The 15,325-nt window shown below is 38.7% G+C and overlaps 1 protein-coding gene across 5 annotated transcripts in view; it reads left to right on the top strand.

Annotated features, from left to right (window-relative positions):
• The first annotated feature begins 461 nt into the window (after nucleotides 1-461).
• RAB28 (RAB28, member RAS oncogene family) overlaps nucleotides 462-15,325 on the top strand; it is a 62,888-nt gene continuing 48,024 nt past the window's right edge. For 2 of the 5 annotated variants that reach the window (XR_004750503.1, XM_035325387.1), the window contains exons 1-3: nucleotides 473-798; nucleotides 7,629-7,725; nucleotides 12,997-13,085. Coding sequence is in view for 4 of the 5 variants with exons in the window: in XM_035325387.1 (XP_035181278.1) it covers nucleotides 721-798; nucleotides 7,629-7,725; nucleotides 12,997-13,085 (264 nt within the window). In the remaining variant the exon portion in view is untranslated. Of the gene's footprint in view, nucleotides 799-6,185; nucleotides 6,275-7,628; nucleotides 7,726-12,996; nucleotides 13,086-15,325 lie in introns of all 5 variants that reach the window. The other 3 variants (XM_035325389.1, XM_035325386.1, XM_035325388.1) reach the window with 3 other exon arrangements.

The following is a 15,325-nucleotide window of genomic DNA, read 5'->3' on the forward strand; positions in this document are numbered from 1 at the left end:
TTGTGCAGGAATTATGGCAGTGGGAAAGAAGTGTAATTACATGAGTGCAGAACTTTGTGACATGTGACGATCACTCAGACCAGAAATTAATTATATGAGCGCAGAACTTAGTGATAAGTGATGATCACTCGGACCAGGAATTAATTACGAGTGCAGAGCTTTATGACATCCGAGGAACCACCGACCCGAGATCCCTCGGACCGGGCGCGGGGAGCTCCCACGCCAAATGGCGGCAGCGGGCGGCCAGCAGCGCAGCGCAGCCCGGCTCCCGGCCCCGCGCACCCGCTACGGCCCCGGGCGGCGGGGAGGCGGCTGAGGAGGCAGGGGCGGGGCGGGAGGCGGGGCCAGAAAGGGCCGCTATCCCCGCCCCCGAGGCGTGACTACTTGTGACCCCGCCCCCGTCCCCCTCGTTGCTTAGTTACAGCGCCGGGCGTCACTCGGTGCCGGGCCGAACCACTCACCCACCCGCCGCGGGGGGCTGGAAAGGGAGAGAGCCGCGGCTGCTCCCAAGTGCGGCTGCGGGGCTTGCTGTCGAGATCCCCTCTCCCCCCTCCCCTCTGGTCTCCCGTTGGTTTCACCCAGCGCGGCCCGTAGCGACGGCGGCGGGGCTGAGGGAAGATGGCGGCTCCGTGACCGCGCCGCCGCCGGCTCCTGTTCCTCTTCCCGCTCGCCGCTGCGCCCCGTGCCTGCCGCCCGCCCTCCCCGCCGGGGCCGGGGGCCATGTCGGACTCGGACTCGGAGGAGGGCCCAGACCGCCAGCTCAAACTCGTGGTGCTGGGGGACGGCACCTGCGGCAAGGTCAGTGCCGGCTCCGCCGCCAGCGCCCCGGGCCCTTCCCGGCCTTCTCTATCGCCTGCCGTTGTCGCGACATCGGGCGGCGTGACCCCCTCGGGTGGTCGTCCCGTTGGAGTTACTGGGAGCGGGCTGAGGTGGCCTGGGGGTGCCCGGCAGGCTGCGGGGGCTGAGGGCTTGGGGCCGGGCCCGTGAATCCTGAGTGAATCCGGTGCGGATCCGGTGTTCGGTCACAGCGATGAGCGGGACAGGCCGCTGGTGGCTCTGTGCCGGCTGGTCGCAGCTAAGCACGTGCACAGGGCTACAGAACGCTTTGCAGCTATTTCAGTTACTGTTTCAGGGTTTGGAAAGGCACCTCTGGGCTATTTTAGAGTGTTTGCGACTTTTATTTTTATTTTGTTTCCCATAGTCAATACAAACATCTTTACAAACAGTTTCTGAGTGTATGTAAACATCTTGTGATGTTTGCAAGGTGCTTGTGATCATGTCTATTGTAATATGTAGCCTAAATCCCTTTGTGAGATGCACCCACAAATACTCCTTCGTGTATTAGACAGGTGTAGCGCTGTCATTAACTTCTCATAATGAAGAGAGGCAGAAGCTCTTCCTCACAGGCCAGATGTAGAGTAGAAATGCTCACAGAGGTGGTTTAAATGAACTGCCTGCCACGAACAGAAAGAAGCCCTTAGCAAAACCATGCACGTGTTTTCACTCACACAGAGCTCTGTGAAGAAACAAAATGAACGTTGTCTTTAATGATTCTAAACCCAGCCTGAAGTCTTGTTATGCTCATGTGAGTCAGTAGATACATTTCCAAGTGACTGTGTGAGGAGTGCATAAAAAATGCCCAGGATTGACAGCCGGAGTGCTGTTTCACTGGTAGCTTTCCCCAGGAGTTTTCCGTTGAAACTGAGGAATCCTTTCACTACTCCTGTTCAGCACCATGTGGCAAGACTTCTCGACAAACATGGATTTTCAAGCATTCTTGAGTTTTGATGTGTATTCCTGCTGGTTCCTACCGCTCGCTCAGGAGCTGCCATTCATTGAATCTCCTGCTGGCTCTAGGAATCCTGTACTTCAAGTGCAGCTTATTTTCCATGAGCAGCAGCTAAATCGTGGTGGGCTGCTTTTCCTCCTGTCCCCCCTAGATGATGCTGTAATAGAGGCTTCTTCAACTCATCCTGATGGCCTAGCAGCAAACACTGCAATAATAGATTTATTGTAAGATACTGTAAAATAAAGAAGTGATTTGGTCTTGGAATGGAAGGGTAAAATATGCTTAGTGCCATTTTAAGCACCTCAGAAGGCTAAATTGTTGGGCTTCCTCTCCTTCATTGGCTACTCATTTGGTTCAGTTGTTGAAGCATGTGTATATGTCTGTATGTTTTCAACTCTATCTATCTATCTATCTATCTATCTATCTATCTTACCTCGCATGTCTGTGTTACAGCTGGTCTGTATGCCGTAAATACTTAGCCTCGCATTTACTGTGCAAGACTTTAGTTTTTCTCTTCCTCTGTCACTGGGATCATTGGACAGGAGGAGTGTAGGAAATAATGTAACATGTCTTTGAAATATCACATCTCGTGTGTGTAGTCTGAGATTTTCAGATCTGACTTTTTCCTGTTGCTTGTTCCCCCCTGCCTTAATCAAAGTTATTTTACTTATTTGCTCTTGGCCATCTGGGGCTGGCTGATCTTCAGTTCTCTAGCAAAAAAATGATGTTTTTGTGCATCGGTGAGCTGAAGGTGAAAGCTTGCATTCTTTTTCCTCCTCTGGTATCACACATTGTGTAGAAGCAATGTGATTCACATTCTGTGGACATGCTGATGGCAGTTTTAAAACAATCAGTATCAGTTCTAAGCTAAGGGTAATGTTTATGTTTCCATTAGTTAGGAATTCCTGTCTGTGAGGCAACGGAGGGATATTGTGCTTCTATATTTTTTTTTTTTTTTTTTTGTGTGCATGTGGTTTCAGTGAGTGTTGGGATACTTTGGGAGTTTTAATGCAAGGAGTAAGCATGGCTGGAGCAAGCTTGAAGGAGATAAGATTAGAAATGGAAGAAGGAATGAGAGGGGTGTGAGACCAAGTAGAATCTGAAAAAGCATTAGAATAAAATGGAGAGAGTAAGGAAATGGTAAGTTGTTGAAAAGAAAAATTAGGAAGGCAAGATTGGTCAATAAGGGAATGGTTTTCTAGTTTGTGTAGTTCACCAAAATTAATCTGAAGGCAGATCTGAAATTGGAGGTGGGGATAATTTGATTAAAAAATCCATCAATTTTTAATAGCAATCAGTTCCTTGATTTTGATGACGAGAAGGAACATAGATGCATTAGGCTGTGGATATAGGTTTTAAATCAACTAATTCTTCCCAAGCCCAAATGATTTTCTTTAAAATAAACCAGCAGTACAAGTATGAATTGGGGTGTGGGGAGGTGGAATGTTGTCATCCAGGTATTTGTGCTCTTGCTGTACACGGATTGGTGTGATATTGGAGTATATAGTGATACTGATTGGAACTAGAACTGTTTTTATTTGTTAAGTTGTAAAAAGTTTCAGGCCTTTCGGAGCTATTCATGGGCAAGGAGGTCCTGAAAACCAGGTGTGTGGGAGGGGGAAAGCAGTCGAGGCTCTGTCTTCCTGCTGTTCCTTGCAACTGGAAACCCGAAAAGTGTTAGCAGAGACACCTCGTCTTCCAGCAGTGGATGATGAAAAAGAAGCAGCTAATGCTCAACTTGGTGCAGGAACTTGCAGGAGTTGAAGCACAGGCTGGAATACAGAGGGTTGCTCTACTCCCTTGAGGATTTGGTGGGATAGCATCTTCATTTATTTATTTTTTAAAGTGTTCTGCTAATTTTGGATCTAATTGTCATGCTTGGGCTCAAAAACTCAGTAAATGTTGACCAGAAGTAGCCACTGTTCAGTCTTGCAAATGGAAAAACGAATCAAGTGTCCTGTGCACATTGGCCTGTTTTCATAGCTGAATGTCTAACTTGGAAAAGTCTTGGTATTCTCTACTTCTGCGAGCAAAGCTTCATCACTAGTTAGAGTGGAAAGGCTTCAACTTTAGATGACAGAACTGCTTCCCCTGTTAGTATTCCTCAAAATACTTCCCGCCTCTCACTCCACAAAGTGAGGCTTTTCTATCGGAAGTCTCTGTATTGAACAGCTACGTGTCTTTGTGCTAGCTGAAGCATTTCATTAGTTGCCCTAACCTTTTCACTTCGTATGTCTTAAGCTTCTTGCCACTGGGGATGGTACGTGAACGTTGCTATGCTTGGAGAAATAGAACTGGGTGTTTGAGAAGGGGGGGAGGGAAGGAATAGATCCACTAAGAAAACCACTAAATGGATCCACTAAGGGAAGGAATAAATCCACTTTGGAAAGCGGATGCTCAATTGGTTGGCGAGGTTGATATGTGAATGGAGATTTGTGGCTCCAGGACTCTGTGCTTGCATCCTGCTGAATTTTGGCTTTGGTTTTATTTCTTACAACTGTGGTACTATCCTTTGGCTTCACTTTCTGAAAGCGTTCTTCTGTAGGAATCTACTCAAAGAATTGCCTTTGGCAAGGTGAGTAGTCAGAGCTGCCTATCATTACTTGTTCTGTTTGGCTCATCTGCTACTATTTCATCAATGTTTTTTCTTTTTCTGTTTCTCAGTATGTAGGTATTTAGGAATGGCATGTTGGCACAATATATAGAGTTAGCTGATATGCACTGAAAAATGCAAACAAGAAGTTGTCTCGCCTCACCTGCAAGGTTTAATTGTTTCTTGGTTTATTTCCAGAAGAACCTTCCAAATAGCCCATTGTATTTCACACTTAGAAAAGTGTATTTTTAAAAAATATTTGTAATTAATTTTTTAGTGTGCCTTGACTGCTGTGGGTTAGAACCCAGACAACTTTTATTATCTGAGAGGGATGTTTGTAAGATTCACTGGTGTTTTGCTGTTCACAACAGGACATGAAGATTGTTTGAAGGTTATTAAGAGAAATGTGCAAGCCTGCCAAACCGGGTCTCATGGCATGCTGTGAGAGGTGATGGCTTGGTTGTCTCAGTAGAGATGTCAAGGAACAACGCCTTCTTGACAGCATGCCATCCTCTGATCTCTAGATTAAAGACAAACTTTCTGAATTGAACATAATCTCTTTTTTTTTTTTTTAAAGTGTTCTTATTTTATTTCTTTTTAAATCTACAGTTCTGCTGAACCATTATTTAACTTTCATTGTATTTTTACACAGACCATCCCCATCATATCTTTACAGGCAAAGCTGTTATGCAGACTCTTTTATGGGAAGCATGGTAGAGAACAATTCTAGGACAGAGGGGAATATTTGCATTGTAGAGGTACCTGAATGTTCATTGAGATAATTCCTCTGTTGGCTGGTGTGGAGGAGTTTGAACTGTTGCTCGTTCTGTGCATAAATGGTTTTTCTGTGAATGAATAGAGAACTCCAGTCTGGTAACCCAGCGCCTTCCGTGAGCACTAACATTCATTAGAAAAAAATTAAAAAGGAGTTAGTCAATGATTTTTCTGCTATACATTCCTTTGCATTCGAGAGCACAGTAGAAGAAAACTATTCAAGAGAACTTTGCCATGCTGTTGATTGCTTGCTGCTCTTATGGGCTGGCTTGCTGTTAATTGAATGGATGTTGTTTATTTTTACTAACACCCTTAGAAGCCCTCAGGGAATATTGAGTGTCACAGAGTGATAAAACTAATATTTACTGAGCCCTTAAAACAAGAAGGGAGTGGTTACTTACATAATGGGGATCTAAATTAGCATGTTAGAGAATATAGCACACTATGATAGAGCCAGATGATATTTTCATTGGTGCTTTGGTACTGATCTCCTTTTATGAAAGGGAAACATTCAGGAAGACTCTATAGTGTACTTATTTCTGCAGTGTTCTTATTCTTATCTACATATGTAAGGTCGTAACGGATTAAAAAGGTCTTTGTAATAGTGAAATGCTATCTACTGACATTTTTGATACAGATTTTTTTTTGTATTACGGTCTAAGTTTGTATTGAATTTAATTTGTGCGTGAAGTTGGTAATACTGTTACATAGCTGTAGGCAGAAGAATCTTCTCACGATTCATCCTCTGTGGTCTTTATCCTTTCCACAGTGATATAAATATATAAGCATACTTGTGCTATTTCTAGTTTACTTGCTTTTTTTTCCCCATTTACTTATTTATATTTAATTCTCTCTGGGCTTGAGTTTAGTGTAGTAAACAAAAATGCTGCCATAGTCTTTAAGTGATTTTTTTGGATTACTTCCTAAACATATCTTCTGATCCCAGAATACCACTTATATATATTCCTATCACTGTCATATTTAAGGTGATTAAAACCAAGAAACCGGTATCTGTTATTTACTCCACAGGTAATTGTATAGTTGAATAGATGCTTGCCTTTTCATGCTAGAGCTTTAATGCCGGAGCTCTTGTGGTCATGTTTTCATTCAGAAAAAGAGTAAGTTACCTTTTCTTACTGCGTGTGCTTGACACATTACTATTATAATTTAGATCTTTGTTATAACAGTTCTATTAACAGAACTTGCCTATTCTCACTATTTTTGGAACTGTTGGCACTATTTTGCTATTGCATTTTTAACTAAATGTGATCTAACAGAAATTTCTAATAACAGTTAATGTGAATCCCTTCTTCAGGCCTTGATGAACTGAAATCTGGAGGAAAAAAAGTTCCTTCTTGCTTATTTAGAGTTTTTTTTTAATGACTATTTTTTATTATCTTTCCAGGGCTTTTGTGAGGCTCTCAGGCTTCTCCCCCGTACAAGTAAATACATATTTTTATCTTTTTCTGCGATTAGGTTGTTTTTATAATTTCAGATGTCACACCAACAAGAAATTTCTAAGCACATGCCACAATTGGATGTAGGATATAGGTTAGCTACCTGGCATTCATATTTTAATGCAGTATTTTATTTTTTTTTTCCACACCACGAATTTGTGTATTCTTTGTAATTGCATTTCCTTTTTTTTTTTTTTTTTTTTTTTTTTAACATTAGATTGTGGGGCTTCTGTCTGTCTAGAAATCTTAAATTGCTAGTGAAGGAATAGAAATGCCCTGCTTCATTACTTTATGTAAGTTGGGTATCCTTTCAACAGTATGTAGCAAAACCTGATACCAACTGTGTATGTAATCAATCCATATAACATAAATTGAAGAAATAAGATTCCAGAGCTCTCTTTAGAGGAATGTTTCTGTAAATGTGCATTCTTAACCCGAGTTTAGTCATTTCTCTGTTAAAGTGTGTGCAGTCTCTCTTCCTATCTTAGACTGCATGTAGTTGCCTATCTGGAAACTTTGATGTCCAGGGGCAGGAATTCTGCCACACTTTGGAGCCCCTCTGGGACTCTGTCTGCACTGTGCAGATATCCCTTCCCTCAGAGAAAGTTGGTCTGGGATCGTGGTGTTCTGCAGCAGGGATGGACCCTTGGCTTGGGAAATGAACACTTATTATAGTGAGCTGTGCAGGTATGGATATTGTCACTTAGATTTGTGTCAAGCTGAGTGTGCTGTTGGCACCTTACTCAATTTTGTGTGATATTTTGTGATATGAATATCACAGTGTCTTTGAAATGGAAAGGAAATACGTGCCTGTCTGATTTTTGCATAAATTAGTAGCCATTGCCACCTGCTGTTACTAAGTTGAAGCTAGCTGGAATGCTTATCAATATAAATTCACGAACACTGACAGAATGCAGTGATTTAAAACTGCTTAACTGTGTTTTGTACTTCTGTTTTAATATCAAGTTTTTTGCTGTTTAAAATGACATCTTAATGTGATATTGTTCTTTTTTAGACATCCTTAGCCACACGTTTTGCCCAAGAAACTTTTGGAAAACAGTACAAACAAACCATAGGACTGGACTTCTTCTTGAAAAGGATAATATTGCCAGGTAAGAGAATAAAGATTTTTAATGCTGAAAGGTTGAGATGCAGTAAGACTGGCAGAAACAGTCTTCAAAGTAATGGATACTACTAAATAAGCTTAGTAGTGTGCTTTTTACGGCAAAGTAAAATAGGCTGTTTAAAGAAAATTTACTTAGCATGTTCTTGCCAGGTGACAAAGGGTTATGTATTTGCAACGTGTCTTTAAGTATTTAAGTTAAGCACTGCATTCACGTAAAAGGAATACTATGCTATCTGTATTCACATTTTTTATCCTCTCTGCTTGAGCATACTCTCTGTTCATGTGAATAATGCAACATAAAACAATGAAGTAGAACTTAAAATATATTTGTTGAAAACGTGTTTTAAAATAAATAGTTTAATATTATTATTATTATAATTTTAATGAAATACACAACTTGTATTCGGCTTGTGTGTGAGAAGCATAATGCAGCTATGGAATCGCAGTGCTCTAATATGTGAATGCTGTTTTATGCAAGGCAGCATGAAATTGCTGGCATTTAATAGACCACTAAAATTTAGGGTCCCTCGGCACTCATAAAAATACAGTTTGAGCATTCAAGATGTTTCACTTCACGACGGCAAAGAAACTATTTAGATGCCAGTTGCAGCACACTGCATGGAAAATGCAGAGAAATAATTAAAAAGAATAGTTGCTGCTAGAAGCTTGTTTCTGAACAATTGGAGGTGTAAAATAAGGCTTTTCACTGAGCTGCTTAGTTTCCAAGCATGGAAGTGTTTCAGTGCAAGCAATTTCTCCTGTCTTCTGAAATAAAAGTTGGGGAAAAATATGTTTAATGGTTAAAGTTGTAGTAAGACTTGATAAAGTTGATGCAGATTCCGTGTTTTTTCCTTGTGGGTTGGTGGGAGAAGCAAACCCAGATATTTAATATTTCAACTGTAACCTGACGTCATAAGAAAATACAAGCTCCCTGAACTTATTTTGTTAAAAATTATATTGCCAATAATTTTGTGATTATATGTTACTCTGCATAAACAGAGTCATCTAGTCAGAATATTCCTGTAAGCACCGTTTTGGTTTGGCCACTTTTCTGTACTTTTTCAGTATCTGCTGAGCAATGTAGTACTAAACTTCAGTGCTTATTTCTCCGTATCATCAACAGAATGTTTTTTTTATTGTCCTGCTCATTCCTTTAAAAATACCAGTATGCAGATTACTTACAGAAGTACTTGCAAATGGAATGTGTACACAAATCATGCAGTGTGAATGCTGAGAACTTGTATTTTGAGAGTTTTTTTTTTTTTTCCAGCTGCTTTAAGCATACAGAAGCTATTAGTACATTACTGGGATTCTAAATATTCTTGTTGAGTAGAAAAATTGGAAATTTATCAACCGTTGACCCATTCATAATTTACTTAGTTCTAATTTATTCTTTAATAAAATCAGAATGGAGATGCAAATAGCACCAAAACAACAACAAAGTCTTTGCATCTATATTCTTTGTTTATCAGTAACAAAATACTAACAGACACAAAATGTATTCATATTTAGAAAAAAACATTTTTCTATAGGTTGTCACTCAGTTTTTGCCTGTGCCTATGAATGTACTTAGGGAGGTACAAATTTGTGTGTTTTATAGGTAAGCTGGACTGGTGGGGAGAGCGAGAGGAAAGTTGGGGGGGGTTAATATTTCTAAATACTGGTATGGAAAGCATTACTTAAGTAAATGGATTTTTCTAATTTCTTGATTAGTTCTGGGTTTGCAGAGCTGCTATGTTTACTTGTAAGGTTAACTCATACCACTGCACAGGATTTATAATCTGTATATCTGTAGGCAAAAGAGCCCTGATTTCTCTTATTTAGTAGGATAGTTAACAATTAACTATGTTACAGTGTTTGAAATGTGTTGTTATTCTTTAAATGTAAGCAAACATTTCAGAAGTCAAAATTACTGATTTCTAGAATTGCACAGGAGTACATATAATGACGCATTAAAGTCCATTTTAACTTGTGAAATAAAGTACTGGTATTATAATTTTTAATAAAAGGTCCATTTATCTCCAGTTCTTTTAGTAACTGATGCAGCCTTACACTGAAAAAGGTAAATACTTGGTAAAACGGTATGAGTTAATACAAATAGCCATTTGACTGCTATTTATTTGATTACTATTTAATTGATTATTTAAATAAATCTTTGTGTGCAATGTGATATATTAATCAGGTGCCGAAAAATGCTCTTCATGCAGTTTATTTGAAGTATTTTTCTCAAATGCAAATCAATTTCAGTATATTTTGTGACGCAGTATGTTGTATAGTCTGGATGCAACCACGGTGCAGATTTTAGTGTTTAAATAGCGTATGTGTTAGTGTGAGGTTCTGCTGATAGAGATCCTTAAAAGCCATAGTCAAAAACTTTTAGGAGGGTTGTGAGTGCAGTCCAGTAAACAAGATTCTTCCATGAAAAGGATTTTTTAAGTCGTCAGTGCAAGAAGTGGGCAGACTTGTGTTTTTAGCTCCATCTTGACTGTGCAGCACTTCAAGTAAGGTTAACCAATACACCAAGTGTACCTCTGCAGGGTTGCTGTTGAATCAGCCCAGTGGCTTTAGTTCATACCAAAAATGATCTAGAAACCTGCACTGTGTTGCCTCAGCTATTTTATCTTTGTGCTTGAACAGAGTAAACAAGTGTTATCGTTTTCTTGTTCAGTGTATTATTATTGTTCTTGGATTCTTCAGTTATTTTTATTGTGTGTTAACTTTGTTTCTAAGAGCTGTCTTAATTTATGCCTTGTTAGGTTCTTTTTATTTTGTTCCTGTTTTCCAGTTTGTATGTTCCTTTATTAAAAAAACAAACCAACAGATTTCAAACTTTGTGTAGAAAATTTCATCCATTGTTCTCATAGTTATTAGTTGAATACTTGCTAGGCAAATGATCTGGTGTTTCTCCTTCTGTCAAAATAATTCTAACATCCTTCTTTCTCCCCCCAATCAATCTGAGCAGAAAGCAAATATTACAGGACCTGTTTTTTAAAAAGGGGAAAGTAAAACATTGCACAAGGGACAATCAACATGAATTTCAGTAGTTAGTGAGGTCTTAATAAAGAACCATTTCATGCAAATGAACATTCCCATCGTTTTTTCTCCAGTCTTTCTTCTGTTGTTAGTAAAGGAAAGTAAAAAATGGTAAGTTTTTTAAGTAGAGGAGTCATGGGCAGACCATTTAATTTAACGTCCTGTAATAAAGTTTCCCAGATAATCTCCATATCCAGGTACTAAGCCCAGTTTGCTGTGCATGCTTGCTACTCTTGGGGGAGGGAGAGAGAGGATGAAGGTAATGCGTCTTCAAGCATTACTGCATCTTAAAGCATTTGAACACAAAATTAGGCATCCAAAAGTTGTTGGGTTTGAAAGTTTCTAAATTTTTCTAAAGCTTTTGTTTTTTTTTCTAAATAGCTGGTATGAACGATGTGCTAAATTTCCAGTAGAGTACATGCAACCAGGTTTGGGTAGAATACTTCAGCATCGTGGACTTCTTGAGCATGTTTAATTTGTTTACCCACTGAGGATGCGTGGTCATTTCAGGTTGTGGGCCAGCTGATCAAACCAGCTTATCCATGGCAGATGCTCTATGGAAGACATACCTGCATTGTCTGCAGTCACTCCTGTTCTTAGCTTTAACAAGAATCAATTAATAATTTGCAGTAGATGCACTGTCAAAAGAAACAAACTTCTTACTTTGTAAAAGGTTGCCTTTTCTGGACTGCAGTGTTTGACGTATTTACTAAGATCCATTTGGAATTTCTTTATCTTAACGTTTGATAGAACTTAATGTAGTTTAAAAGTACTCTGACTAGATTGTCCCATGTTCATCCCTGCATATTTGAGACCAAGTTATCAGTTTGGGAAAACTGTGCTTTTAACCAGATAGAAGCAAGATGCATCATAAAAATGTAATGCAGTATATTTAATACCACAAGTAGCATATATTCAGCTATATAGCTCTAATTTGTTCTTTATAGTCACTGAGTGCTGGGATATGGAGTACATTTATTTGCATAACTAATGCGCAAGGTGGTTTGTTTTTAAACTGATGGCTGAACAGGTCATCTTGTATAAAATACGGTTGTTAATAACATGAAATAGCTGAATTAAAAGCATACCTTAACAGCCCCAAATACCTCTTTCACTCAAGATCTGTGTTGGGGCATTTCTGGACATATATACTTAGGAATAGAATTCATGGGGAGTTAGGATTGTTTTTGAGTACATAGGATTGTCATTAATGTGATTTTATGGAAATCAGAAAAAAATTAATCAGATCTTACTGCATTAGTTAGGTGCTTCCAGGTAATCAGTACAGTTTTGCAGTTCTCACTGCAAAATGAGTCAGATTATACTTTAAAATCTGTAAGCATGTTGTAACAGATTTCTGTGTGCCCATGTTTAGTCTGTGGGTTTGCAGGATATGTATGACTTGGAGAATATTAAATATTCTGCACTTACACAGATTTTTTTTCTTGTAACTATGTTTTGAAAACCCGTTAACAGTTTTAACATAGTTTTAATATCGAATCTGAAGACTGTTTAGAGTAGAAAGGAAGATCTGTTCTTGGTGTAGATTCTTGGAAGATGAAATTATGTAAATCACATTCGGCTTAGTTGCCTGCTTTGGGGTGGTGTATGGAGTAAATCATAGTCGGCATCCTCAGTGTAGACTTATGTCGGCCTCTCCTGTTTAATCTGTCAACTATATAATTCTTTGTAGTACTACAAAGAACATCATTATTAAAATACAATTACTCTGTGTATTTTCCACACTTCTAAATTTTCCTCTCAAATTTTGGAGGTGGAAGAGAAAGGGGACGCAGTATTACCTAATGTGGTTAAGTTGATATTAATTGCATTAATTTTCATTTCCAAGTGCTGCTCTATAGAACTTGCTTTCTCTGCAAAGTTTTATGCATTTCTTTAGTAAAGTATGTTGTATAATTTCTGTTTAGGAATCCTGTACTTTATGCAATTTTAATTATTTTCTGCGAATTAACTATATTGGAATGTTAATATTTAGCTATGGTTTCATGGCATTGTAATGAACTACCTGGACACAAGTGACATTTTTTTTTTGCAAGTGATAGTCATCTTTATCTTTAAATTTGGTTACTATTTGTGCTATACTCATAAAAAGCTACTGCTCTTGATATGCTATGATGTATTACCCGCCATGATAATGTATCTTTAATTTACTTCTATGTCAATTTTCCATGTTACACAATATCTGTATAATTTTCTTTTCCAGGAAATTTGAATGTTACTCTTCAAGTGTGGGATGTCGGGGGGCAAACAATAGGAGGCAAGATGCTGGATAAATATATTTATGGAGCTCAGGTACAGTATAAATGATAACTATATCTGTAGTAATTATATAGAATTAATTAAAACTTTATTCTCAAAATTATGGGTGCTTTGCAGCATATTGTTTTCTAAATCTCAGAAATGATGAATGTCTGCTGAATCTAAACTTAATTGATCATAGAATCATAGAATATCCTGAGTTGGAAGGGACCCATAAGGATCATCAAGTCCAACTCCTTGCACTGCACAGGTCTACTTTTGGTGTTGATTTAAAAAAGAAAAGGAAGGGTGTGCATTTGTAGATCCGAACAACTCAAGAACAGATGTATGTTTCCATGGTTTTTGTCTTGAGTTCAGAAAAGCAATCATAGTAAATAGTAAGGTATATATAGTGGCTGCTTTTAGAGCAGATGCCTCCTGGGGGGAAGAAGTAGAAGGAGGAAATTAAGAGCAATCCTACGCCATTAAACTCATACGTGCAACTGAGGTTATAGGAGGGCAAACAAAAGGAGGCAACCAGGTAGCTAAATGTTTTTGCAGAACTCCAATCCAATGAAAATTTATTTTATTTTTAGGTTAACTAAGCAACATAAAATGAGTGGTAGGTTTAGGTAAGAGCTAAATGTTCTTGAGTTACGTGCTGATTTAGGAGGATGCACTGTATGACAGACTTTCTAAAATTATTAATCCTAAAATGTACTCTGTTATTTAATTTGGAGTTTGTAATGAGAACAATAAGCATATGTTTCATTATATGATACCACATTTATCAAAAAATGTATCTTTTTTCTGCAATAATTTATGAAGTATGGAATCCTATAACTTGATTTGGATAGAACCTTTGTGCAGCACAGGAATGGCTAATTTTAAGATCAAGAATTACTAACTGATTGCATGAAGATAAACTTAACACTTTGTCACTTTCAAAACCAAATAGAAGTGTTTTTAGCTGTTGCATCTGTTTTATAGGTTTTTCTTATTATTTTTAATAAAAAACACTTTGCTGCCTTGTGAAAGATATACCAAACAACAGGACAAACTGGCTTCCATGACAGAGAGAATTTGATTAATCACAAATTGTTGCCATATGCCCAAAGTGAACTCAGTGAAAGAAATAAAAGGCTATTAACCTTTTTCCTGCACTGCATTTGCTGATAAACTCAGGAGTTCCTTATCCCTTGTTCCTTGATAGTACATCAAAAATTAATGGCAGTACCCCAAAGTAGGTGAAAAAAATGATATCAGTAAGTCTAAAGTCAAAACACTTTTTAGCCATTCTGAGCATATTAACAACAAAAAACCCTACATCCAATCTCTTCCTCATTTCTCTTCTATTCAACCCACTCCACATCATTGCAGATATATATATATATATATATATATATATATATTTAAGGAATAATGGCTGTTCTTACTCCTGGTATTGGTGAACACTGTCAATTTCCATAACAGGCTTCTTATAGTTGCAGCTGACTTTCACGACACTTTTCTATTAGTTTTGTAACAGTGTCTTTGAAAGTCAGATAAAACCTTTATTTTCACCTATTTGAAACACCATGAATAATTCTGAAAAGCCCTGCTTTCATTTTATTTCCAGGCAGATGCTTAAATTTCATGTTGAGCATCTCTAGCTTTGTAGAAGGAAAAGGACAGAGAGGAAGTAGAACAAGTAGGAATACTTAGAAGGAAAATTCCTTTTATGTACACAGAAAAACTCCTGTGAATGGATGGCGAAGCAGCAAGAAAGTAATTAGGAAGAGCTAGCATGGAATTATCAAGGGTAAATTTTGCCCAACCAATTTGATTGCCTTCTGTGCTGGGAAGACTAGCTCTGTGGAGAGGAGTTCAGCAAGGCCTTTGTAATTTCTCCCGGTACTCACATAGACAAAATGTATAGATGTAGATTGCATGGATGGACCGTAAGGTGACTGAAAAACTGAACAGACAGCTGGACTAAAAGGGAGGTGGTCCACAGCTCTGTGTCTTTCTGGTGTCTGGTTGTGAGTTGCATTCCTTAGGGGTTGATACTATTTCATGTCTTATTAATCCTGTGAACAATGGAACAAAACATTGTACGTTTGCAAATGGTTCCAAATGGGGGAGGAAGGGTCACCATGCTGGAGGTGAGGGCTGATACTGCGAGGGACTATAACAAACAAAAGGAATTAATGTGTCAACAGAAATATTGTGAAGTTCAGTGAACGCAAATGCACAGTGCTGCACCTGGGACAGGGTAACCTCAGGCAACAGTACAGGCTGGGAATCGACTGCCA

The sequence above is a fragment of the Oxyura jamaicensis genome, chromosome 4 (assembly GCF_011077185.1).
Source record: "Oxyura jamaicensis isolate SHBP4307 breed ruddy duck chromosome 4, BPBGC_Ojam_1.0, whole genome shotgun sequence".
NCBI lineage: Eukaryota > Metazoa > Chordata > Aves > Anseriformes > Anatidae > Oxyura > Oxyura jamaicensis.